This window comes from Scyliorhinus torazame, unplaced genomic scaffold, assembly GCF_047496885.1.
Source record: "Scyliorhinus torazame isolate Kashiwa2021f unplaced genomic scaffold, sScyTor2.1 scaffold_236, whole genome shotgun sequence".
NCBI lineage: Eukaryota > Metazoa > Chordata > Chondrichthyes > Carcharhiniformes > Scyliorhinidae > Scyliorhinus > Scyliorhinus torazame.
In genome coordinates this window covers 24,140-52,066 of record NW_027307963.1, presented here as the reverse complement: position 1 = coordinate 52,066, position 27,927 = coordinate 24,140, and the positions used below count along the sequence as shown (strand labels likewise).

The 27,927-nt window shown below is 46.7% G+C and overlaps 1 protein-coding gene across 1 annotated transcript in view; it reads left to right on the top strand.

Moving 5' to 3' along the window:
- The window catches only part of LOC140405788 (uncharacterized), a gene marked incomplete at its 3' end in the record, with an annotated part of 195,401 nt that overhangs the window by 149,578 nt on the left and 17,896 nt on the right, over positions 1-27,927 (top strand). The window contains exons 5-6 of the mRNA XM_072494219.1: positions 18,436-18,576; positions 19,984-20,105. Coding sequence (XP_072350320.1) covers positions 18,436-18,576; positions 19,984-20,105 — 263 coding nt within the window. The remainder of the gene's footprint in view (positions 1-18,435; positions 18,577-19,983; positions 20,106-27,927) is intronic.

Below are 27,927 nucleotides of genomic sequence, written 5' to 3'. Positions count from 1 at the left end.
TGGGAGAATGCAGTGGTAAGGGTGTACCAGGATTGGAGTGCGGAGGTGGCGAGAAGGAGGGCGAGTTTTAATCGAGCCAAGGAGGTGTTACACAAGAAGAAGGTGAAGTTCGGGATGCTGCAGCCGGCGCGACTATGGGTCACGTACCAGGAGAGACATCACTACTTCGAAACGGCGGAAGAAGCATGGACCTTTATTAAAGATGAGAAGTTGGATCGGAACTGAGGGACTGATATTAGAGGGAAATGTCACTGTCGATGTATACAGAGATGTAAATTGGGAAGGGGGAGACACTAAGAAATGTGGGCGCCGGTGGGGGTGGGGGGGGAGAAAGAAGAGACAGGCAGAGGATGAGGAATGGGAGTGGGGTGGGAGAGGGAGCTGCGCCACAAGAGGCGGGTCAGCTACAGAGATGTTCCCGTGCCAGAAAGATAATGGCGGGAAGATAGGCGCAAGGTAGATGGGAGTTCCCCACACGGGGGGGTCAAGGAGTGAGCAGGAGAAGCCGGGGTCAGTTGAAGTCAGCTGACTTGCGGAAGTAATATGGGGGGGAGCAATCACGCTAGAGGGGGATCTAGCGGGAGGGGGGGGGGGATAACTGGGTTGCAGCTGCAGAAATCAAAGAGGAACTGGCTAAAGAAAGGGTGGTCGGGGCTGGAATGCGACACCTGGGGAACGAGTGGGAGCGCGGAATCGGGACGTGGGACTGGCCTAGAGAGGGTGATGGCTAGTCGACACGGGAATGGGGCAGGTAGCCCCCTAGTGAGGCTGATCACGTGGTACGTGAGAGGCCTAAATGGACCGATTAAAAGGGCCGAGTGCTCGCGCACTTGAAACGACTGAGGGCAGACGTGGCTATGCTCCAGGAGACACACCTGAAGGTGGCTGACCAAGTTAGGTTAAGGAAAGGATGGGTTGGGACAGGTGTTCCATTCAGGGCTAGATGCAAAGAATAGAGGGGTGGCCATACTGGTGGGGAAACGGGTATCATTCGAAGCAAGGAGCATTGTAGCAGATAGTGGAGGCAGATATGTAATGGTGAGTGGCAGGCTGGAGGGAATGGAGGTTGTGTTGGTTAACATGTATGCCCCGAATTGGGACGATGCGGGATTTATGAGGCAGATTCTGGGACGTATACGGGACCTGGAGGTAGGAAACTTGATAATGGGGGGAGACTTTAACACCGTGCTGGACCCAGGGTTAGATAGATCCAGATCTAAGACCGGAAGAAGGCCGGCAGCGGCCAAGGTGCTTAAGGAGTTTATGGACCAAATGGGGGGAGTGGATCCATGGCGATTTCTTAGACCGAGGGCCAGGGAGTTCTCCTTCTTCTCCCATGTCCATAAGGTGTACTCCCGGATAGATTTGTGTTTTGGGAAGGTTGTTGATCTCGAGGGTGGAAGAAACTGATTATTCAACCATAGCTATTTCGGATCATCATGCCCCACATTGGGTGGACCTGGAACTAGGAGAGGAGAGGGAGCAGCGTGCACTCTGGCGATTAGATGTGGGATTGTTGGCGGATGAGGGAGTCTGTGGAAGAGTGCGGGGATGTATTGAGAGGTACCTGGAGGCCAATGACGACGGGGAGGTCCGAGTGGGAGTGGTATTTGAAGCACTAAAGGCGGTGGTCAGAGGAGAGCTGATCTCCATCAGGGCCCACAAAGGGAAAACAGAGGCCAAGGAAAGGGAAAGACTACTGGGGGAGATCTTAAGGGTGGACAGAGAATTTGCGGAGACCCCGGAGGAGGGACTGTACAGGGAGAGACGACGACTCCAGACGGAGTTTGACCTTCTGACCACCAGGAGGGCGGAGGTGCTGTGGAGGAAGGCACAGGGGGTGAGGTATGAATATGGGGAAAAGGCTAGTCGCCTGTTGGCCCATCAGCTGCGAAAGAGGACAGCGGCGAGGGAGATGGGGGGGAATTAGAGACAAAAAGGGAGCTACGGTGCGGAGAGCAGGGAAGATAAACGAGGTGTTTAAGACCTTTTACGAAAGACTTTATAGGTCCCAACCCCCAGAGGGAAAAGAGGAGATGCGGCAGTTCCTGGACCAACTAAGGTTCCCGAAGGTGGAGGAGCAGGAGGTGGAAGGCCTGGGGGCACCAATTGGGGAGGACGAGGTTACCAAGGGGCTGGGGAATATGCAGGCAGGGAAGGCTCCGGGACCAGATGGGTTCCCGGTGGAATTTTATAGAAAATGTGGACCTGCTGGCCCCACTGTTGGTGAGGACTTTTAATGAGGCCAGGGAAGGAGGGACTCTACCCCCGACAATGTCGGAGGCGACGATATTGCTAATTTTGAAGCGGGATAAAGATCCGCTGCAGTGCGGGTCCTATAGGCCTATTTCACTATTAAATGTGGACGCCAAATTGCTAGCAAAGGTGCTGGCATAGAGGATAGAGGACTGTGTCCCAGAGGTGGTGCACGAGGACCAGACAGGATTCGTAAAGGGGAGACAACTAAATGTCAACATGCGACGGCTATTAGGGGTGATAATGATGCCCCCAGTAGAGGGGGAGGCAGAGATAGTGGCGGCAATGGATGCAGAGAAGGCATTTGACAGGGTGGAGTGGGAGTACCTATGGGAGGTGCTGGAGGTGGTTCGGGAACGGGTTTATTAGCTGGGTCAGACTCCTTTATGGGGCCCCAACGGCAAGTGTGGTCACGGGTCGGCAAAGATCGGAGTATTTCCGACTATACAGGGGAACAAGACAGGGATGCCCGCTATCTCCATTACTGTTCGCGTTGGCAATTGAACCACTGGCCATGGCGCTGAGAGACTCCAGGAAATGGAGAGGGGTGATTAGAGGGGGAGAAGAACACCGAGTGTCACTCTACGCGGATGACCTACTGTTGTATGTGACGGACCCAGTGAGGGGGATGACAGAGGTCATGCAGATATTGAGGGAGTTCGGAGATTTCTCGGGATATAGGCTCATGGGGAAGAGTGAACTTTGTGATACACCCGGGGGACCAGAGTAGAGTGATAGATGGCCTGCCTCTAAGGAAAGTGGAAAGAAACTTCCGATACCTGGGGATTCAGATAGCCAGGAGCTGGGGAACCTTGCACAGACTTAATCTGACACGACTGGTAGAACAAATGGAAGAGGACTTCAAGAGGTGGGACATGCAGCCACTGTCACTGGCGGGCAGAGTGCAGGCAATTAAGATGATGGTCCTCCCGAGGTTCCTATTTGTATTCCAATGTCTCCCTATACTGATCACTAAGGCCTTCTTTAAAAAAATGGATAGGAGCATCACGAGCTTCGTGTGGGCAGGGAAAGTCCCGAGGGTAAGGAGGGGGTTCTTACAACACAGCAGAGACAGAGGGGGACTGGCGCTGCCGAATTTGGGCGACTACTATTGGGCCGCCAATGTGGCGATGATCCGTAAATGGATGCTGGAGGGAGAGGGAGCGGCGTGGAAAAGACTAGAGAGAAAGTCCTGTAAAGGGACGAGTCTAGAGGCGCTGGTGACGGCGCCACTACCGTTCTCACCAAAAAAATTTACCACGAACCCAGTGGTGGCAGCAACATTAAATATCTGGGGACAATGGAGGCGACAGAGAGGTGTGCTGGGAGCCCTGCTGGGGTCCCCAATCAGGAACAACCATAGGTTTGCCCCAGGGAGGATGGATGGAGGATTCCAGAGCTGGCACCAGTTGGGAATTACGAGGGTGGGAGATTTATTTATAGACGGGACGTTTGCGAGCTTGGGAGCGTTGGAGGTAAAGTATAAGCTGCCCCGGGGAAATTTCTTTAGGTATATGCAGGTGAGGGCGTTCACAAGACAACAGGTGAGGGAATTTCCATTGCTCCCGACACAGGGGATCCAGGATAGAATGCTCTCGGGGGTGTGGGTCGGGGAGGGCAAGGTGTCAGAGATATACCGAGAGATGAGAGAAGAGGGGGAGGAGCTGGTGGGCGAACTAAAAGGAAAGTGGGAAGAAGAACTAGGGGAGGAGATAGAGGAGGGTATGTGGGCTGATGCCCTAAACAGGGTAAATTCCTCTTCCTCATGCGCCAGGCTTAGCCTGATTCAATTTAAGGTGCTACATAGAGCACACATGACGGGAGAAAAGGTTGAGCAGGTTCTTCGGAGTGGAGGACAAGTGTGGGAGGTGCGGGGGAAGCCCGGCAAACCACATGCATATGTTTTGGTTGTGCCCGGCATTGGAGGGGTATTGGAGGGGGGGGTGACGGGAGTGATTTCAAAGGTGGTGAAGGTCCGGATCAAACCAGGCTGGGGGTTGGCTTTATTTGGAGTTGCGGATGAGCCGGGAGTGCAAGAGGCGAAAGAGGCCGACGTCGTGGCCTTTGCGTCCCTAGTAGCCCGGCGTAGGATTTTACTCATGTGGAAGGAAGCGAAACCCCCCCGGGCTGGAGGCCTGGATAAACGATATGGCGGGGTTCATAAAACTGGAGCAGATTAAGTTTGCACTGAGAGGATCGGCTCAAGGGTTCACCAGAAGGTGGCAACCATTCCTCGACTACCTAGCGGAACGTTAGAGGGAAGATAGATGACCAGCAGCAGCAACCCAGGGGGGGAGGGGAAAGTTTCACTCTATGTTAATTGATTAGTTTACCATGTTGGTTAGCTACTTTTTATTAGACTGTGGTTATCATGTTACATGTACTGTTAAATTTTTAAAAAATGTTTGATGTGTAAGGGGGAAAAAAAATTGTAATTGAAAAATTTCAATAAAATATATTAAAAAAAAAAAATAGCTGCCACTTCAGGGCCTTTGCAGGCCCACTCTACATCACATGACCCTGGAAGTGTAAGGTGCCTCAAAGATTGGGCAACAGGTTGTTTGGACACTGGACCAGACCCCAACTTTTGTTAGGATACCAGACAAGAACCCCAAACAATTTTTCAATTTGTAAAGCTGTGAGGAAAGGATACTTCACCACAGGAGTGATGACTCTGACCAATAGGTATATTCTATGGTAAAACAAACTTTAATGTAAACACAGAATTAACTGCATTAACATCAAATAAATAGCTTTATAATTATCAGTTAAACGGTTCTTAAATAAAAGTTAAAAAAACTTGAATTTACTATCTACACCTGCCACTAAATCCAATTAAGCAACCCAATAAAGTTCAAATGTTTTACATGTGATTCTGTGATTAGACAACACCTGTTGATGACTCCTGAGTGTGCTAATAATTACATCAACAGCCAATTTAAGATTATCAATCTGCTTGCAATGAAGTTCACTGATGAGCTAGGAATGAGAAAATTAGGAAAGTAAACACGTGGCGCGACAGAGGGGTTCCATTTCATGGGGCACTGGCATCAGTATTGGGATAGAAGGGATCTGTTCCGTTGGGAGGTCTCCACCTGAACCGTTCTGGGACCCGTGTTCTTGTGGAAAGGATCAATTGGTGGTCATAAGGACTTTAAACTAGCAAATGGGGGAGGGGTTACTGGGGGGCGGATTACTGTTCCCAAGACAAGTAACAGGACAGAGTTAGAAAATAATCAGAAACCTAATCTTAGGAACAGCAGCAAATGGTAAATCTACAAGAAGTATAATGATTAATGGGAACCAAAGCAGCAGGTCAATATGTGAGGAGAAGGTAGAGGTTAATAGGATGAACAGGTCGGGCAAATCTAACGACCAAGGAGGGGTAAGGAAATGTAAAAAATCAAGATGTAAGGTGACAGTTGGAATGAAGGTTGGGGATGAGGCTGAGTATTATCAGAGATTAATAAAGGAGGTCAGAATGTAGGAAAAGTGTAGTGCACAAGAAAATAATGCAAGAGAAAGACAAATCAGGAGGACAAATTTAAAAACCTCAGGAGGGATTCTCCGCTGGAGTGATTCTCCATTTTGTTGGCACCCACTGGTTTCCCGACAGCATGGGGCTGCCCCACAATGGGAAACCCCACTGACCGGCCGGTGTAATGGAGAATCCCGCTGGCGGGTCGTGGCAGAAATATGGTGCAGCGGGGCGGAGAATCCAGCCCCTTGTATCTAAATGCATGCAGTTTTCAGAATAAGGTCAATGAGCTGATGGCACAAATTGGTGGGGATCATTGAAACATGGTTGCATGAAGACCAGGACTGGGAGTTAAATGTCCAAAGGTACTCAGTATTCTGAAAGGATAGACAGAACAGAGCAGGAGGTGGAGTTGCTTTATTGGTTAAAGATGACATCAAGGCTGTAATAAGAAATGAGACTGGCACGAAGGGCCAAGATGTTGAATTGATATGGGTGGAAATAAAAAACAAGAGAAAAAACTACTTGGTCGGAGTAATTTACAGCCCCCCTAACAATACTCGAAAGTGGGGCAAAGTATAAGCCAAGAAATGCGGGCTTGTGAGAAAGGCACAACGGTAATCATGGGTGATTTTAACATGCATATTGACTGGATTAATCAAATTGGCATGGGTAGCCTCGAGGGAGACCATGAGGGCTTCTTTCTTGGAGCAATATGTTATGGAGCCAACCAGGGAGCAGGCTATTTTAGATTTAGTATTATGGAAAGAAGGACAGTTGATAAATAGACTTGTCATTAAGGATCCTCTTGGAAGGAGTGATCACAGCATGCTAGAATTACAAATTCAGATTGAACGAGAGAGGACAAAGTGCCATACTAGATGTTTTGCATTGGGCAGAGGTAATTCTACAGGCCTGAGGAAAGAGTTGGCCCAAGTAGACTGGGCACAGATAATTGAGAGAAGGACAGTTGCGGAACAATGGCGGATGTTCAGGGAGATATTAAACTCCTCTCAATTAAAGTATATTCGTGAGAGGAAGTGGAATTGCAAAAGGGAGAAAAACATTGCGTGGCTAAAAAAAGGAAGTCAAAGAAGACATAAAGGCAAAGACTAGGGCACACAATGCTGCAAAAGCTAGTGGTAAACTGGAGGATTGGGAGAACTTTAAGGTTCAGCAAAAGGCGACTAAAAATACAATCAAAAGAGCCAAGATGAATTGCAAAAGGAAACTAGCAGAAAACATAAACACTGATACCAAAAGCTTCCATAAGTATATAAAGAGGAAGAGAATAGCAAAGGTAATTTTTAAGGGAAAAATTATACAGCTATTTGACTGTAGTGTACTTCACCCTCACTCTTATGAGAGACCAGATAAAGACTCCTGGAGTTAAAAATTCATCTTTATTTACAAGCTATAGTGAGGGATCTCAGCATTCTAATTAGTACACCAAAAACTCAGATACAACAATGGTACTTTGAGATTCGATTACAAGAAACTAGCACATACCAATCATTTTTTTAAAAATAAAATATTTTTCTTTTTTTCAATATTTTATTCAGACCTTTGGACAAACAAACTACTAAACAAATGAAAGCAGAAGTAAAATTATACAACGTAATAAATAACCAACACCCCCCCCCCCCACCCCGCCTTCCCCATTTTAACTCCCTTAACCTCCCCTCCCCCTCTGCTGACCCCTCAATCCTTCTTAAAGAAGTCAGTGAACGGCTTCCACCTCCGAGCGAACCCATCAACTGACCCCCTCAGGACAAACTGACCTTCTCCAGCCTCAGTAATTCTGCCAGGTCGCTCACCCACACACCCTCTTTCGGCAGCTCCGAGTTTCTCCACCCAAGCAAAATCTGTCTCCGGGCTATCAGGGAGGCAAAGGCCAAAACATCGGCCTCTCTCGCTCCCTGAACTCCCGAGTCTTCCAACACCCCAAATATCGCTACCTCTGGACTTGGGGCCACCTTTATCTCTAACAAATCGAACATTAAGTCCACAGACCCCAGCCAGACCCCTTCAGCTTCGGACATGCCCAAAACATGTGGACATGATTCATGGGCCTCTCCCCACAGCCCACACCTGTCCTCTACCCCCTCGTAAAACCTACTCAACCTCGCCACCGTCATATGTGCCGTGTGGACTACTTTAAACTGAATAAGACTGAACCTCGCACACGACGAGGATGCATTCATCCACTGCCACTTAATGTCCCCCACCAGGGCCCCCTCCCAATCCATCAGCTCCTTGTACACCTAGGTCACCTTCCCATCCCTCGACAGCCCCTTATTTTGCAGCCCCAAGGGCAGAAACCCGGGAAAGGACGGCACCTCTCCTCATGAAATCCCGGACCGGCAAGTACCCAAAATCACTCCTGCTGGGCAGCCCACACTCTTCCTCCAGTTCCTCTAATTTTGCAAAATTGCCCCCTACAAACAGATCCCTGAATCACTCAATTCCTGCCTGGCGCCACCCCGAAACCTTGCATCCAGCACCCATGGTGCAAACCGATGATTATCACAGATCAGTGCCCACACCGAGGCACCCTCCAGTCTCAAATGCTACCTCCACTGCCCCCATACCCTCAGGGCCGACACCATCACTAGGCTCATGGAGTGCCAGGCAAGAACGGCAGAGGCACAGTTATCAATGCCCTCAAGCTCGTTCCCCTACAAGAGGCCACCTCCATCTGCCCCCATATTGACCTCCCCCTCTACCCATTTCCTAACCATAGAGATGTTTGCCGCCCAGTAGTAATTAATTATATTCAGGAACGCTAGTATCCCACCAGCTCCGAAGAAGCCCTTTTGACCCGTGGGGTCTTCCCCGCCCACACAAACTCCGAGGTCAGTGCATTGAGCTTCTTAAAGAATCGGGAGGTTCTGAAATAGAACATTGGCAGCACCGTCATCTTCACTGTCTGCACCCATCCCACCAATGAGTGGCAGCACATCCCACCTCTTAAAATTCCCTTTCATCTGCACCACCAGCCGAGTCAAATTTAACTTGCATAGTTGCGCCCAACCCCTTGTCACCTGATTGCCCAAGTATGTGAAGCTCGCCCCCACCACCTTGAATGGCAGCTCCCCCAAATTCTTCTCCTGTCCCCTGCCTCTCATTTGGGAACACTTCGCTCTTTCCAATGTTCAACTTGTAACCAGAGAACCGGCCAAAATCCCACAATGCCCCCGATGAAATATATAACGGGTTGTTCGCATACAGCGAAACCCTGTGTTCGTTGCTCCCCGCACAATCCCTTTCCAATCATTCAGCGCTCTAAGCGCCATTGCCACTGGCTCTATAGCCAAGGCAAAAAGCAACGGGGAGAGCGGGCACCCTTGCCTCGTCCCACAGTGCAGCCCAAATTACCCTGAGCTCACCCTGTTCATCGGCACATTTGCGACCGGCGCACTATACAGCAACTGGACCAAGTCCACAAATCCCAGCCCAAACCCGAACCGCCCCAGCACCTCCCACCGATACCCCCACACTACTCGGTCGAAAGCCTTCTCCATGTCCATTGCCACTGCCACCTCTACTTCCTGCCTCTCCGGGGGCATCATAATCACATTAAGCAGCCTCCTAACATTTGCCGACACCCGTCTCCCTTTCAGAAACGCCGTTTGGTCATCACCTATCACCCCCGGGCCACAGTCTCAATTCGCAAAGCCAACAATTCGGCAACAACTTGGCATCCACATAAAAAGTAATTTTTAAAAAATATTAAAAATGTATCCAATTCTTTTTTTTCCCAATTAAGGGCAATTTAGCATGGCCAATTCCCCTACCCTGCACATCATTTTGGGTTATGGGGGTGAGACCAACACAGACACTGAGAATGTGCAAACTTCACACGGACAATGACCCAGGGCCGGGATTGAACCAGGGTCCTCGGCGCTGTGAGAACATTCAACAAAGATATTGAACGGTACAATCCACAGTGCTCTGGATCTTTGTCCTCTTTCAATATCAGGAAGATAGATGCCTGTGACAGTGTAGGGGGGAATTCCCCCCTCTCCCTAACCTCATTGTACACCCTCACCAGCAACGGCCCCAGGTCTCCCCCAAACCTTTTATGAAACTCCACTGGGAACCCATCTGCGCCCAGGGCCTTCCCTGCCTGCATCACCCCCATGCTCTCCATCACCTCCCTCAACCCAATAGGGGTCCCCAATCCCTACACAAACTCCTCGTCCACCCCACCCTGGGAAATGCTAATCTGTCCAGGAACAGCCGCATTTCCCCCCCCCAACCGGGGCTCCCAACTCATACAACCTTCTATAAAAAGGGCTCAAACACCCCATTCACCCCCACTGGGTCCAGCACCACACTTCCCGTTTATCCTTCACTCTACCAATCTCCCTCACCGCCTCCTGCTTTCTCAGCTGGTGGGCCAGCATCCTGCTCACCTTCTCCCCATATTCATATATTTCTCCCCCCCCTCCCTGCGCAACTGCCCCACCACCTTCTGTGGACACCAATCCAAACTCCATCTGGAGCCTCTGCGTCCTCCGAGTACCCCTGTCCACCCTCAGAATCTCTTCCACCAGTCTTGCCATCACTGCCTGTTCCGCCTTTTCCATCCGTGCCCGAATCGAAATAAACTCCCTGAACCACCGCCTTGAGTGCCTCCCACAGCATGGTGGCTGTAACCTCCCCTGTGACGTTCAGCTTCACGTACCATCGGATGGCGGTGCTCACCCGCTTACACACCACCTCATCCGCCAACAGCCCCACATCCAATCAGAAACCACAATCACTAAATACTCCGAGTCGACCACCCCCGCCAGCAACACCTTGTCCATCCGGAAGTACTCCGTGCACATGGGAGGAATACAAAAATGATTTCGCCCTCAGCCTCCCAAACCTCCATGGGTCCCACCCATCCTTTCCTCAGCCTTGCCTGGTCCCCAATCTTTAAACGCGTCGCTTGTGAAAAAAAAAAGCCACGTCCGTCTTCAGAATCCTCAGGTGTGCGAACGCACGTGCCCGTTTGACTCGCCCATTCAGCCCCCTTGTGTTCCGAGGCCAGCCTGGATAAAGGGCTCCTCCCCCCTCCCCTGCCGATCAACCACATCCTTTTTTGGGCCCGCCCCCGGCCCATGTCGCATGAACTTCCAGCCCACCATCACTCCTTTTCCAACTGCGCCACAGCCACACCCTTGTCGGCACATTCCCCCTCCCCAACAAAACAATAGCCCCATCCCCCTCCCTATGCCTACCTCCTAACCACCCCCCACTGTGCTTCCATTAACTAGCCAGCCCAGCTAGCATGGCAGCCCCTGCCCAAGGCTTCCAAACCAACTACCCACCCCCCACCGCTTTCCCCCCCCCCACTACCCCAAGAAACAAAGAAACAGAAAAAGATGCACTCACCCTTGATACTCCCCAAACAGCCCGCCACAAAACCCACCAGAACATTTAAAAAGGGAAAAAGTTCTCCAAGAACAACCAAAACCTCTTCACAACTCCTCAAAAGTTCAGTGTTCTTCATCTCCTGCCAGTCCATTGTTCCTCAGAAACTCCACCTCCTCCTCTGGCGTACCAAAATAATATGCTTGATTCAGGAAAGTCATCCAGACGCAGGCCGGGTACAGCACTCCAATCACCCCCTTCTTGAATGGGGCATCCTTGGCCCAGTTAAACCCGGCCCTCCTCTTCGCCAGCTCTGTACCCAGGTCTTGATGCACCTGGAGCTCATTCCCCTCCCAGGTGCCCTCCTTGTCTGCCGTGCCAACCGAAGAATGTTCTCTTTGTCCAAGTGGTGCAACCGCACCATCATAGTCCTCGGCAGTTCGCCCGCCTGCAGCCTCCTCATCAGCGCCCTGTGCGCGCGGTCGACCTCCAGCTACCGGTCGAAGTCCGCATCAGCCTCTCCAACATCTTGGTCACATACGTGTTGGCCTTCGCTCCTTCGATGCCTTCAGGCATCCCCACGATCCTCAAACTTTTTTTTCTGGAGCGGTTCTGCAAGTCCTCCACCTTCTCCTTCAGCCTCTTTTGGGTCTCCCGCATCACCCTCACCTCAGCCACCAACAAGGTGAGTTGCTCCTCGTGCTCCCCCACCGCCTCCTCCACTTTCTGGATTGCTGGCCTCTGCTCCACTCTCTCAATATCTGCTTTGAGTGGCTCTACCACTTGGGTCAGGACCTCCCTCCTCTGCTGTCTGAATGTAGCGCACAAAGACTCCGTGAGACGAATAGAGTGAAGTCGATGAGGCTTTATTAAGCGTGTCTGTTCCCCCGCAGCTCAATAGTAAACTGGCCTGCGGGGGAAGACTCCGGCTTCTTATACTCCGCCTTCAGGGCGGAGCTAGAGGTCAACGGCCAACCAGGACCCGGGATCTGTCAGCCAATGACATTAGGGCTTCCAGTCCCACATGACCCCCAATACATACTACCACACTGAACTTACCATTTAAAAAGTCCACCAGCTGCTTCACTGACCACTGGGCGGGCAGAACAGGCCCTTTGCCCGCCACCATCTTAATCTGTGGCACATCTCAAAGATTCTCCTGCTCCAACAGCACCCTTCTTTTCAACCCACTCCTAGTTCATGGATCCATCCACCAGCCACACCAAAGGGGTTGCACCTTCTCCTGGCAATCCTACATCTCTTTCCATCCAAAACTGCACCCCTCGGACGGGGAAAGAACCAAAAAAATGCCACCTTGAGTGGGAGCTACCAAATGTGCGACCGTTCACTCCATGGCCACCGCCCGAAGTCAATCATTTGTTACTCGTTATCTATATGCAATGATGACTATCGATTAAGGTTACATCATGCATAGTGTATGAGAATACTTAACCAATCACATTAAAGGCCCACGTGCTTAATTAAACTATCCAATCATTACAAAGGCAAGTATGTTGTCTTGCAATTAGTGATATTGGTAGTCCGGTATCTGGGTGTAGCCATTAAATCATCTCCCTTTTGCTATCAGTAGACTTACTGGGGCCATCACAATGCTCCCCTGTTATACATTGTGTAGAATAGACCTTGAATTGTAACATATGCAGTTTCTCTGCCTGAAAACTGGCTTCTCAGAGACACATTGTGTCCTTGTAATATCCGTTACACTTGGCAATTCCAGAGCCTGAAATTGAAGAATTCAACTTCTCCAGTAAAATGGTGGAACTGTAGGGTTTTTTTTTTAAAAAAAGGTTGCTGTATACTCTCTCCTATCTAAGGATGCCTAAATTATTCTCTTCATAAATGTTGGCCCTTTAGAGGACGATACTGATGAGGTAATAATGGGGAACACAGGCATTAAATCAATATTTTGCCTCTGTCTTCAATGTAGAGGATGATTAAAAAAATTCCAAAAACTACAGTTAGTGCAGAGGAACTTGGTGGAATGACCATCATTAGGGATAAGGTATTGAATAAACTAAGGGGATTAAAGGCAGATAAGCCTCCGGGACCTGATGACCTGCACCTTAGGGTATTAAAGGATGTGGCAGCAGAGATAGTGGAATATAATATTTCAGAATTCCTTGGATTGTGGAAGGATCCCGGTAGATTGGAAACACACTAATGTGACACCCCTACTCAAAAAGGGGAGAGAGGCAAAAAGTACAAACTATAGACAGGTTAGCTTGACCTTTGTGGTGAGGAAGTTGTTGGAATTAATCATTAAAGAGGAGATGACTGAACATTTGGAAAGACAAAGCTCAATGCAGCATTGTTGTATGAAGAGTAAGTCATGCTTGACAATCTTGCTTGGATTCTTTGAGGATGTAACCAGCAAGGTGGATAATGGGGAACCTGTGGATGTGGTATATCTAGACTTCCAGAAGGTGTTTGACAAGGTGCCGCATAAAAGATTGATCCAGAAGGTGAGATCGCAGGGGATTAAGGTTAGAGTACTAGATTGGGTTGAGGATTTGCTGACTGACAGAAAGCAGAGGGTCGGGATAATTGGGTCCTTCTCTGGCTCACGCCAATCCTTGTAACTGGCGGGATGCCGCAGGGTTCAGTCCTTAGACCTCACTGTTTACAATCTATATAAATGATCTGTAAGCAGGGACAAAGTGTAACGTAGCAAAATTTAAGGATGATACTAAAATAGGTGGGAAAGCAGGCAGTGAAGAGGAGATAAAGAGTTTAGAGATGGATATTGATAAGCTAGGAGAGTGAGCCAAAACTTGGCAGATGGAGTTTAATGTGGAGAAGTGAGGTGTAATCTATTTTGACTGAAAAAAATAGAAAGGCAAATATTATCTAAATTCAAAGCAGATTCAAAATGCGCCTGGGCAGAGGGCTTTGGGTGTCTTTGTTCATTAATTGCAGAAAGTCGGTATGCAGGTACAACATGTAATAATAAAGGTAAATGGAATTTTAGTGTTTATTGCAAAAGGACTATAGTATCAAAGTAGGGAATTGTTGCAGTAATACAGGGTGTTGGTGAGACCACATGTGGAGTATTGTGTCGGGTTTTGGTCTCCTTATTTGAGGAAGGATGTAGTAGCATTTGAGGCAGTTCAGAGGAGTTCACCAGATTGATTCCAGGGATGAAATGTTTGACTTATGAGAGGAGAGATTGAACAGAGATTGACGTATGAGGAGAGATTGAAATGAGGGGATCTGTTAGAGTTATATAAAATACAAAGAGGGATTGATAAAATAAACATAGACCAAATGTTCCCTCTTTGTGAGGCAATATAGAATGAGAGGTTACAGATATAGGTTGAAAGGCGGTAGATTTAAAACGGAGAAACTACTTCTCACAGAGGGTGGTGAATTTGTGGAACTTGGGGTGAAGTCTGGCTCATTCAATGGTTTCAAGAAGGAGATAGATATATTTCTGATTTTAAAAAATGGGTTAAAGGGATAACGGGAACAGGCAGGGAGGTGGATTTGAGACCAGGAAGAGATCAGCCATGATCTGGTTGAATAGCGGAACAGGCTTCAAGGGCTGAATTGCCTATTTCTGATCCTAATTCCCAAGTTCACCTACGCTTACTAGAGGCTACATATATGCATGCTTAGGGATTCACCCTCTGCAGGCATTGTGCCATTTTGAATTAAGCAAATGCACGGGTGTAATAAGTCCACAGAGGCAGAAGTCCCGTCACCAAAATTCCTTTTATTTACAAACCCAACAACTGAACAACCATGACCATTCAGTCTGCTGTCTACACCGGGAGTGCAGAGGATCTGACACCCCGTTATATACACAGAAAGGTGTTCCCTGATTGGGCCACTAATCAGGGAACTCTTATTCTAAGTCATTACACCCCCCCCCCCCCCCCCCAAAGTCCGAGGAGCTCCCATGGTCCTCTTGACTCACGGGTCTCCTCCTTAGATTTTGTGCCAGGTCCAGCTCCTCCACTTCGGCCTCCGAAGTGGGGAGGGTTTAACGGCTAGGCGCCCGTCTTTTCCGATGTGACCGCCTGAGGGGCAGTTCGCTCCTTTCCTCCGGCGGCAGGGGTACAGCTGCGGCATAATCTACGGTGTCCATATCCGAGTCCGATGTTCTCACTAGTGGTGGCGGAGGGGCGTGAATAGTTTGTCGGGGAGGACTCTCCACAGTCCTTGGTATGCTGGTCTGTGTCAGCTCTTGGAGGAGGAAACAAAACTGAGGCCTGCACCTGGTCCAGGGGTTTCTTTTATTACCTTTTTTCCCCACAAATCGCCCTCACCCGATCCTCCAAAGGATGTAGCCCTGATTTGTCAACCTTGTACCCCAGATGGGTTACTGGGGGTGCTAGGAAAACACATTTCTCTCTCTTTAGGTGCACGCCTGCTGCTGAAAACCTCCTAAGGACTTCCTCCAGGTTTTGCAGGTGTTCTGCCTTTGTTTTTCCTGTAACGAGGACGTAGTCCAGGTAAATGACGACTTGCGGTAGCCCTTGCAATATATTCTCCATTGTCCTCTGGAATATTGCACAAGCTGATGATACCCTGCAGGGTAATCTTGTATACTGAAAAAGGCCCTTCAGGGTGTTTATCGTTGAGAACTTTTGGGACTCTTCGTCCAGCGTCAGCTGTAGATATGCGTGGCTCATATCCAGCTTTGAGAATAGGAGCCCTCCAGCCAGCTTTGCATACAAATCCTCAATCCGGGGAATTGGGTATTTGTCCAGCTGTGAGTAGCGATTAATCATTTGTTTGAAATCTCCACAAAGGCGGACCGAGCCATCCGGCTTAAGGATAGGCACCACGGGTGTCGCCCACTCTGCAAACTGGACCGGTTTTAATATTCCCTCATGCTCTAAACGTTTTATTTCCATATCGACTTTCTGCCTTAATGCGAAGGGTAATGGTCGGGCCTTGTAGAATTTTGAGACTGCCTCTGGATCTACATGCAATGTTGCCTTTGCTCCCTTTGTTCCAAGCCCTTCTCGGAAAACCTCTGGGTATTTGCACAGGAGTTCGCTCAGGCGGCCATTTTCCAGCTGGAAAATATTTACCCAATCCAGCTGGATCTCGTTTATCCAGTTTCGTCCCAATTAGCTTGGCCCCACACCTTTCACTACCATTAAAGGCAGCCTAACCAGTTGCTCTCCATAAGCCACAGTTACATGCATTGTGCCCCGCACTCAGTGGTTCCACTGTGTATGTCCTCAGTTTTGCCAAGGTCCTGGTTAGGAATAAGGGTTGGAGTCCAGTGCATATTTTATCGAGTACTGTTTCCCTAACACTGATACAGCTGCTCCAGTGTCGACTTCCATCAGTGTGGGACGTCCATTCAACCTTATGGATAATTTAATGGGTTTTGATTTCACCATCGTTACACAATTTAGTTGTTCCTCGTCGGAGGTGGGTGGGGCTTCTAGGGCATGCATTCTCCTGTACCCCAGCCTACGTGACCTTCTCCAAGATTTTGGTTTGGGGCTTCTATTTATCCTTTCTGGCTCCGATCTCTGGCAAGAACTACAATATTTTGCCAGGCGAAAGGCTGCAGGGGCTGCCATATGTCTGGACTTAATTTTCCCTTGCTTGGGAGGGCTTCTGCGAGTGGGCCTGATTAACTTAGTATCCGAGTCAATCCGGAGGGTGGCTATGCAGTTGCCTATCCCCCAGCGATAGTCCCTTAACTCAGTTTCACTGGTACGGGCGTCTACCTCCATCGGGGTACCCTGTAACTCATGCCCTCCGCTTGCCACTTTTTCTAAGGACAAAGCCAGCTGCAATGCTTGTTTGCAATCCAGCTCGGCATCTGCTAACAGACGTTTCTGTATTGCTAAATTATTTATTCCACATACCAAACGGTCTCGGAGCATCTCATTTAGCGTCAGGCCAAATTCACAAGCCTCTGCTAATCGCCTTAATCTTGTTAAAAAGATTGTAACTGACTCCCCAGTGTCTCGGAATGCTGAGTAATACCGTTAGCTTTGCAGGATCAGAGATGGCTTAGGGTCATGGTACTCTTTTTCTAAGTCCCTCAATTCCTGGAAAGTTTTCGTATCCGGTGCCTCCAGAAAAGTGAGACTGTGCATAATGGCAAAGGCTGCCGGCCGCCGGCCCACACGCGGTCAGCAGAATGACCCGTTGCTTTTCATCCGGAATTATATAGTTTGCTCTAAAGAAGTACTTCATCCACTCTACATATTGGGCTCAGTCTTCCACTGCAGGGTCAAAAGAGTCCAACTTTCCAAATAGAGGCTTTTTGCCCATCAGTGGCTTACCCTCAATATGCAGCAGCTGCTGACGAGCAGGTTTCTTCGGGTCGTTCCGTTTTCCTCGTCACCACTGTCCACAGAGGCAGAAGTCCCGTCACCAGAATTCCTTTTATTTACAAACCCAACAGTTGAACAACCATGACCATTCCATCTGCTATCTACACTGGGAGTGCAGAGGATCTGACATTCCCTGTTATATACACAGAAAGGGGTCCCCTGATTGGGCCACTAATCAGGGAACTCGTATTCTAATTGGCCAATCTCAAAGGCCTGGCCTAAGTCATTACAGCAGGGGACAATAGTTCCCTGATGCATTCTCTATGTCAATGCCTCAAAAAAAGCAGAGTCAACTTGCCAATCAAACAGAACCCTTTTATCATGCAGGATAAATTGTTGCTACCTTTGAAATTTGGCATTCTTGCATCTTTCCTGATTAGTGCAAGATGAAAAGCTTTGATAGCATCCATCTTTTTAGCAATATATGGACATAAATTCAAACATACTAAATAGGAGCAAAAATAGACCATTCGGCCCCTCGAGCCTTTACCACCATTCAACAAGATCATAGCTGATCTATTTGTGTTTCGAGCTCCAAATTCCAATCTACCCCCAATAACTTTTGATTCCTTTACCTAACAAGAATCTACCTACCTCCACCTTAAAAATATTCAATGATCCCACCTATATAACAGTATTGTGTTTCAGTGGCTTTTAAAAGACTTTTGTTGGTAGATTAATTCACTGAATGAATTAAAGAAAACCTTGTTTTATGAACCCAAAAATCAAATCCATTTGAAGTTGAAAATTAGCGCCTGATTGTCTGGAATTTCTGTGGGATTGTTTGGTAGATGATTGGGAAAATGCCCAGCTCAATTCCATAAATGACTTGAAGCAGGTATTTTATGCCATTTCTTTAGTGTTCCTCCGAATCTTTTGCCAAAGTTACAATCGGATTGAGAAAGACATGGAAATTCTTCCCCATGGCACTGTTCCAGGAGTAGCATTAATATTCAAAGTATTGCATCATTGTTTTTGTTTCACTTGTCCAATTGCTTTTTTGTACAGAAACCATGTCAAAGTGAACGTGACTTTCCAGCATACTCCTTCACCTAATTTTTTCTTTGGAATTGACATGGACAGAAGATTGACAGAATTGGGTTGGTTCCTCTATCCAACATTTAATTTTGTTGTCTGGCATGCCCAATGGTAAGGAACTTTTAATCGTTAAACAGAACTCCTTTTCATAATTTTAGCTGAAATCGTAGAACTATTATCGTTTTTAAAAATAACTATTTTCAAAAACATTTTGTGACTCAAGTTTACATTTTTATTCTGCATTTAATTGTGCTCAATTATAAGTTTATTAAAAATTAACATTCAAACAATTTATAATAGCTTTTTATGATATTAAAGAATACATTTTTTTTTCATTTGAGGAAGAACCTTGAAGTCAAGTAATTATTTTGTTGCTCTTGAATATTGCACTCTCATAATCCCTAAAAGTAAATGGACAACCTTCCAGACCTTTGCAGAATCCCAGTATAAAACTTGATTCAAGGAAATATGGGAGCACTTTCAGAAAATTATTAATAAATAAACGGGTACAAAACCTTGTGACATGGGTTGCCAATAGGTTGGGGATAGGTGACAGTAAGTAGAGGCGATGGGAAGTACTCTGACTTGCAGGATGTGAGTGCCCAGGGAACTGTACTGGCTTTTCATCGCATATGGCAATTACTTGAATGTAGGAATAAAGAGTTCTATACACTGGACTGTGATCAAGAATTAAATCACAGCAACAAGGCCCACCCACATGCAAACAATGTCAGATGATGCACGCGCAGTGCTCACTTTCTACTGCTTTAAATACATTGTGGACACATTCCAGTCTTTTCACTTCCTTTAGGTGGGGAGTTTTTCAACGTTTTCTGAAGTTAACTTTTTAAACTATGGATAAGCGAACATTTGAGTCTGCAATATGCAATCTGCTGTACAAGACTTTTCTGCACATAAGCAAATTTGCGAATGAGGAAGTTGTGAATGTCAGGACTTTACTGTATATTTAATGAAGCACCCTGTTCACTTCAGGTGGATATCTTTGCCACTTGTTCAGAAGAGTAGAGTGGGATGTCAGTGGGTAAGTTGCCCAAGTGATTTTAACTGCCTGCCTGGTTTCCACCGGATGGGTAGATTAAAATTGCCTCTAATGTCTCTGGATAAGCGATGGAAAATGAAGCATAAACTTGTCTCTCATCCTTTTCCTAAGGGAAATCAGGATTAAGCTATATTCCCAAGCTGTACAAATACTTTACAATTAAATTGATACTGAAGTCCTCTGATCACTTCCATGGTTTTTTTCGACATTGGAAACCCCAAATTTCATATGAATTCGTCACTTAAGGATAGATTTTTTTTTTTCGGGAATCCCAGAGAATTATGGATATCTATTTGGTGCAAATGTGGTATCTATTTTTGAGCAACATATATCTGCATATCAATAATTTCTGTAACTTTCTACAGGAGGTGAAAGTACATTTTAACAGTATAAAATAGAAAATGCAAAATCTTAATGATTATGCCAACAGAATTTAGTAATTTTTGTTTTTTAACAAGGTTTATTTACTTGAAAAACTTGACTGCAAGGCTTCAGGCACCGGCGACCATAATAAATGTGTTCAATGACACTGTAATGCAAGGGGACAAGGGAGCTGTAACAATTATGGAACTCCCAGAAGGTAATGTAATTCATATTTTCTGGAACGATTTTTCTGTGGTGACAATTAGAGCAATAGTTTGACTGAAAAGACATGCCTCTTAATATTCTTTGTGCTGTTTATAGTAGGTTAATAACATTTAATGATTCGTTTTTTGACTCTCCATTCTTAGCAAGGAAAAATTAGCGCATAATGCAAAGATTGCCCTTCCAGGATAAATAGACCCTTTTGAAAGGATATCCATTTGTTGGAAAAGAGTGACATGGATGATTCCAGGAGTTTAAGATCAACTAATTTTTGTTGTTGGAATGAGGATATTCATATGAGAAGAGGGCATGAATTCTTAACATTTATACCCCCCTCAATTCTGCTACCATCTTTGTTGTACCTTTATGGTCTAACCAAGGTTCGACACAAGTTTAAATTAACTTTGTTGTTTTTCAATCCAATCCCTCCGGAAATGAGCCTCTGTGCTTTGTTTGCTTTATGCTTTATAATGAGATTAGGTTATAGTCATTTGATAGTACAAAATTTGTGAATTGTTGAAAAAGACACATTGAGCTCAATTGAACTGCCACGCTGCACCTGAAAAGCAGCGCATTGTGGCCGATTGAATGGGAGACCCCGCTTCCTAGATCTATGCGGCTCACAACGCCTCGCTAGATCTAACGCAATCTCGCAAGATGTTGCAATGTGAATCCCGCCCATTGTGGGCGGGGTCACTTTTTGGCAAATCTGCATATTAGAGCGAGATAATAATAATCTATTAGTGTCACCAGTAGGCTTACATTAACACTGCAATGAAGTTACTGTGAGAATCCCTGAGTTCGCATCACTTCGGTGCCTGTTCGGGTACACTGAGGGAGAATTCAGAATGTCCAATTCATCTAACAAGCACGTCTTTTGGCACTTTTGGGCAGCGGGGGGGGGGGGGGCTTCATAATGCGTTGGAGCTGGGGGTGACGAGCGCAGTCAGGGGTTACGTCGGGGGCTCCAGAGATTGGGACACCATTTAAAAATGGTGCCCAATCGCTCACTACACTGCGGAGTTCCAGCGAGCAGGGCTCCTCAGTGCAAAAAATGTGGTTATGTGCGGCCTTGGCCGCATGAGACCCCCTATCTAACCCGAGTGACTTTTAATAGCGTTGTGTTTCTCAGCGTTGCGAACACCAGGAATCACGTGGCTGAACCCACTCGCTAAGGAACTTTGTTCCCATTTAATTAAATCGCGCCCGTTGTTAAAACCTTTAGTCTTTTACTTATCAGAACAATTCACAAGAATATTAAATGTAAAGGGAATAACAATTTATACTTCATGAGAAGAGAGTGCTGATTGATTGGCAAGTGGACTCTAATTATTAGAGGCATTGCCATAGAAAATGTACCAGTTAACTGATGATAGACAGTTAGCTGATAAGCTCTGTTTAAATTCAGATTGGGCAGGTTGACTTTGGTCAAGGCTATTTAATTCTTAAATTACGTTGAAAACCAATTTAACACACTTGCAGTGCGGCTCACTTGTACTCCCTTAAAGCTACATAATTAGTACACAGGACCCGATCTTTGTAGACAGAAATAAATGTATAAACATTGTGTATGTTTCAGCTTGACAACCATTCTCTGGCTCATTGCCTAGGGCAATGCCATGACCAATCAGAGTCAACCTGCCTGGCCTGAATTTAAGCAAAGTTTGGCAGTTAACTCAGTTTTTTAAAATTCATTTATTTCAGGGATGAGGGCTTTGCTGGCTAGGCCAGCGTTCTTTGCCCAAACCTAATTTCCCTTGAGAAGGTGCTGGTGCGCTGCCTTCTTCAACCACTACAATCCACGTGGTGTAGGTACACTCAGTGCTGTTAGGGAGGGACTTCTAGGATTTTGATCTAGCGACAGTGAAGGAATGGCGATATATCTCCCAAGTCAAGAAGATGGTGAATGGTTCGGAGGGGAACTTCCAGGCATGGTGTTCCCATGCATTTCCTGCCCTTCTCCTTCTAGATGGTAGTGGTTATGAGTTTGTAAGGGGCCTTTGAGAATTCCTGCAATGCATCTTGTAGATGGTACACACTGCTGCTATTGTGAATTGGTTGTGGAGGGAGTGAATGTTTGTCGAAGGGATGCCAATCAAGTGGGTGCATTATCCTGGATGGTTTTAAGCTTCTTGAGTGTTGCTGGAGCTCTATTCATCCAGGCAAGGTGAGAGTACTCTATCACACTACTGACTTGTGTCTTGTATTTTGTGAACAGGCTTTAGGGAGTTAGGAGGTGAGTTACTTACCACAGGATTTCTAGCTTCTAGCCTACTCTTGTAGCCACAGTATTTATATGGCGAGTCCAGTTTAGTTTCTGATCAATAGTAATTCCCAGATTATTGACAGTGGAGATTCCATAAAGTAATGCCATTGGATGTCAAGAGGTGATGGTAAGGTGATGGTTAAATACTTTCTTATTAGAAATGGTTGTTGCTTGGCACTTGTGCGATGCAAATGTTACTTTCTACTTGTCAGCCCAAGCCTGAATATTGTCCAGTTCTTGTTGAATTTGAACATGGATTGCTTCAATATATGAGGAGTTACAAATGAGGAGTTACAAATGATGCTGAATGCCTGAGGCCATCGCCACTTCTGACCTTATGATAAAAGGAAGCTCGTTGATGAAGCAGCTTAAGGTGGTTGGCCTCGGACACTCCCTTGAGGAATCCCTGCAGTGACATCGTGGAACTGAGATGACTGATCTCAAACAATCACAACCATTTTCCTTTGTCCTGGGTATTACTCCAACTAGGGGCGAAACTTCCCCCAGAATCCCATTGACTCCAGTATTACTCGGGAACTTTGATGCCACACTTGGTCAAGTGCAGCCTTGATAGCAAGGGCATTCACTTACCAAATCTTTCCAGTTCTTTTATCCATATTTGAAACAAGCCTGTAACGAGGTCAGGAGTTAGAATCATAGAATCATAGAATTTACAGTGCAGAAGGAGGCCATTCGGCCCATCGAGTCTGCACCGGCTCTTGGAAAGAGCACCCTACCAAAGGCCAACACCGCCACCCTATCCCCATAACCCAGTAACCCCACCCAACACTAAAGGCAATTTTGGATGCTAAGGGCAATTTATCATGGCCAATCCACCTAACCTGCACATCTTTGGACTGTGGGAGGAAACCGGAGCACCCGGAGGAAACCCACGCACACACGGGGAGGATGTGCAGACTCCGCACAGACAGTGACCCAAGCTGGAATCGAACCTGGGACCCTGGAGCTGTGAAGCAATTGTGCTATCCACAAGGCTACCGTGCTGCCACCTCGCTTATTGTCACAAATAGGCTTCAACGAAGTTACTGTGAAAAGTCCCTAGTCGCCACACTCCGGCGCCTGTTCGGGGAGGCCGGTACGGGAATTGAACCTGCGCTGCTGGCCTTGTTCTGCAGTTTACAAAACAGCTGCTTAGCCCACTGTGCTAAACCAGCCCTCACAGTTGAGTGGCTCTGGTGGAACCCAAATTGAATATTAGTGCACAAGTTATTGCTAAGCAAGCGCCATTTGATTGTACTGTTGATGACCCCCTCCAATACTTTACTGATGATCAAGAGTATAGTGTTGGGGTGATACTTGACCGGATTGGATTTGTCCTGTTTTTTGTGGATAGGACATAGCTGGAAATTCATAGCTAGGTGGGGGCCAGTGTTGTAGCTGTATTGGAACAGTTTGGCTAGGGGTGTGGCAAGTTCTGGGGTATTATTGCCGTAATATTGACCGGGCCCACAGTCTTTGCTTTATCCATTGCTTTCAGCCATTTCCTGATACCATGTGTAGTGAATCGAATTGGTTGAAGACTGCCATTTGTGATGCTGAGGACCTCCGGAGGAGACCAAGATGGATCATCCACTCGGCACCTCTGGCTGAAGATGGTAGCAAATGCCTCAGCTGTACCTTTTTACTGATATGCTGGGCTGCCCATCATTGAGGGTGGAGATATTTGTGGAGCCTCCTGCTTCAGTGAGTTGTTTAATTGCCCACCACCATTTACAGCCGGATATGGCAGGACTGCAGAGCTTATATCTGATCCATTGGTTGTGGGATTGCTTAGCTCTGCTGTCACTTGCTGCTTATACTGTCTTGTGTTGTAGCTTTACCAGGTTGGCACCTCATTTTTAGATATGCCTGGTGCTGTTCCTGGCTTGCTCCCCTGCACTCTTCATTGAACCAAGGTTCATACCCTGGCTTATCGGTAATGATTGATTGGGACATAAGTCAGGCCATGAGGTCACAAATTGTGGTTGAGTACAATTCTGCTGCTGCGGATGACCTACAGTCTTGAGTTGCTCGATCTATTCGAAATCAATCACATTTTACATAATGATAATGCCACACAACACGATGAAGTGTATCATCAATGTGAAGATTGGACTTCGTCTCCACAAGTGCAGTGCGGTGGTCAGTCCCACCTATACTGTCATGGACAGATGCATTTGAGGCAGGGAGGCTGGTGAGGATGAAGTCAAATATGTCTTGCCCTCTTGTTGGTTTCCTCACCACCTGCCGCAGACCCAGTCTAGCAGCTATATCCTTCAGGATTCAGCCAGCTTGATCTTTAGTTACTGAGCCACTCTTGGTGATAGACATTTAAAACCCCCACCCAGAGTATATTCAGCACCCTTGCCACCCTCCGAGCTTCTTCCCAGTGTTCAACATGGAGGAGTACTGAGTCATCAGTTGCTGGTAGGTGGGTGGTAGGACGTTGTCATCATCAGTGCATTTCCTTATCCATGCCATGAGGACTCCCAGGACAACTCATAGAATTTAGAATTCCATAGAATTCCTACAGTATAGAAGAAGGCCATTCAGCCCATTGAGTTTTCACCGACCCTCTGAAAGAGGACCCTACCCAGGCCCATTACCCTGCCCAACCTGCACATCTTTGGATAATAGGAGCAATTTAGCATGGCCAATCCACCTAACCTGCACATCTTTGGTGCAACTCCCTGTACACCACCCCACTGGGACTGCTCTGTCGGTGGGACATGGTTATGGAGTTGGTTGGGACACTGTAAGATATGACTGTGTCAGACTTTACCAGTCTGTGAGGCAGCTCTCCCAATTTTGGCACAAACCCCAGATGTTAATAAGGAGGACCTTACAGGCTTGACAGGGCTTAGTTTGCCGTTATCATTTCTGGTACCTTGGTCGATGCTGGGCCATCCGTTCAGTTTTTTTCCTTTTTGTAGTCTTTGTAGTTGTTGGACACAACTGAGTGGCTTGCAATGCTACTTCAGAGGGCATTAAGAGTTAGCCACCTTGCTGTGGGTCTGGAGTCCATAGCTTTTACAACAATTTATAATGGTTTCATGGTTATCATGATGCTTTTTATTTCCAGATTTATTTTATGGAATTAAAATTTTATCATCTGCCGTAGTGAGGTTTGAACTGCAGGGCATTATCTTGGGCTTTAGTCTCTTGTTCTTCATGATATATGTGATCTCTTTGTTGTTCCTTTCAAAATACACCACCGTACACTTATCCGTATTAAAATTAATTTGCCAATTAAATCCACATTCTGTAAATTTATTGACAACTTATATTTTTCATGTTCTTCCTTTATGTTTTTAAAAAATAAATAGAGTACCCAATTTATTTTTTCCAATTCAGGGGCAATTTAGCATGGCCAATCCACCTACCCTGCACATCTTTGGTTTGTAGGGACGAAACCCACGCAAACACAGGGGAGAATGTGCAAACTCTACACGGACAGTAACCCTGGGCCGCGGGATCGATCCCGGGACCTCGGTGCCGTGGGGCTGCAGTGCTAACCACTGCGCCACCGTGCTGACCTCTTCCTTTACGTTAACAATGCTCCCTTGTTGTGCTGTCTTCAAATTTAGTAATTTGACTTACGATTCCCTAGCCCAAATCATTAATATGAATTATGAACAACCGCAGTCCCAGCATTTATCCCTGGGGAGTGCCACTCCTGATCTTTTGGCAATCTGAGGAAATATCCTTAACCATTACTTTCTCTTCTTTTTTTTAGCTAAATTGCTATTCATTCTGCTGCTGTCCCCCGACTCTACGTGTTATGGATTTAATCATGGGTCTACTTGTACTGCCTTATTGAAGGCCTTTTGAAAATCCAAATATCTTGCATCCACTACATTGCCTTGTCTCCTCTTTCTCGTACTTCTTCAAAGAATTCGGTAAGGTTGGTAAAATATGACCTTTCCATTTGAAATCTCTGCTGACTTTCTAGCTCCTTGGCTATTCAAATTTCTTTTGTACCACTTACGTTAAGCTAATTGGTCTATAGTTCCTGAGATTATTCTGTTCTCCTTTTTAAATATATGGACAATAGTCAGTACTTCAAAATGCTGAGAAAGCACAGATAATGGAAATTAAAGCAAACCTGGAATATACAGCCACGTGCAAATTGGCATAGGGAGGCAAGAATAAGGGCAGTTAACACGTGGCTGAAAGAGTGGTGTGGGAAAGAGGGGTTCCTTTTCATGGGACACTGGCGTCAGTTTTGGGACAGGGGGGACCTAAACCGTTGGGATGGTCTCCACCTGAACCGAGCTGGGACCAGTGTTCTGGCGAAAAGAGTAAATAGGGTGGTCAATAGGACTTTAAACTAGAGATTGGGGGGGGGGAAGGGAAAGTCAGGGAACCAAGAGGTGAAGTAATCAGTGGGAAGCGTAGCTGCTTAGGAATACAAAAAAGTACGAAAAGACAAAACTCAGGAGAGGTTACGATAGTCCCCATCCCACAAAATATGACACAGTGTATGGAAAGGCTCAGTAAACCAAGGTCTGGTTACTAACTTGATAGAGTTTTTCGAGGAGGTCACTAAGATGATTGATGCAGGTAGGGCAGTAGATGTTGTCTATATGGACTTCAGTAAGGCCTTTGACAAGGTCCCTCATGGTAGACTAGTACAAAAGGTGAAGTCACACGGGATCAGGGGTGAACTGGCAAGGTGGATACAGAACTGGCTAGGCCATAGAAGGCAGAGGGTAGCAATGGAGGAATGCTTTTCTAATTGGAGGTCTGTGACCAGTGGTTTTCCACAGGGATCAGTGCTGGGACCTTTGCTCTTTGTAGTATATATAAATGATTTGGAGGAAAATGTAACTGGTCTGATTAGTAAGTTTGCAGACGACACAAAGGTTGGTGGAATTGCGGATAGTGATGAGGACTGTCTGAGGATACAGCAGGATTTAGATTGTCTGGAGACTTGGGCGGAGAGATGGCAGATGGAGTTTAACCTGGACAAATGTGAGGTAATGCATTTTGGAAGGGCTAATGCAGGTAGGGAATATACAGTGAATGGTAGAACCCTCAAGAGTATTGAAAGTCAAAGAGATCTAGGAGTACAGGTCCACAGATCACTGAAAGGGGCTACACAGGTGGAGAAGGTAGTCAAGAAGGCATACGGCATGCTTGCCTTCATTGGCCGGGGCATTGAGTATAAGAATTGGCAAGTCATGTTGCAGCTGTATAGAACCTTAGTTAGGCCACACTTGGAGTATAGTGTTCAATTCTGGTCGCCACACTACCAGAAGGATGTGGAGGCTTTAGAGAGGGTGCAGAAGAGATTTACCAGAATGTTGCCTGGTATGGAGGGCATAAGCTATGAGGAGCGATTGAATAAACTCGGTTTGTTCTCACTGGAACGAAGGAGGTTGAGGGGCGACCTGATAGAGGTATACAAAATTATGAGGGGCATAGACAGAGTGGATAGTCAGAGGCTTTTCCCCAGGGTAGAGGGGTCAATTACTAGGGGGCATAGGTTTAAGGTGAGAGGGGCAAAGTTTAGAGTAGATGTACGAGGCAAGTTTTTTACGCAGAGGGT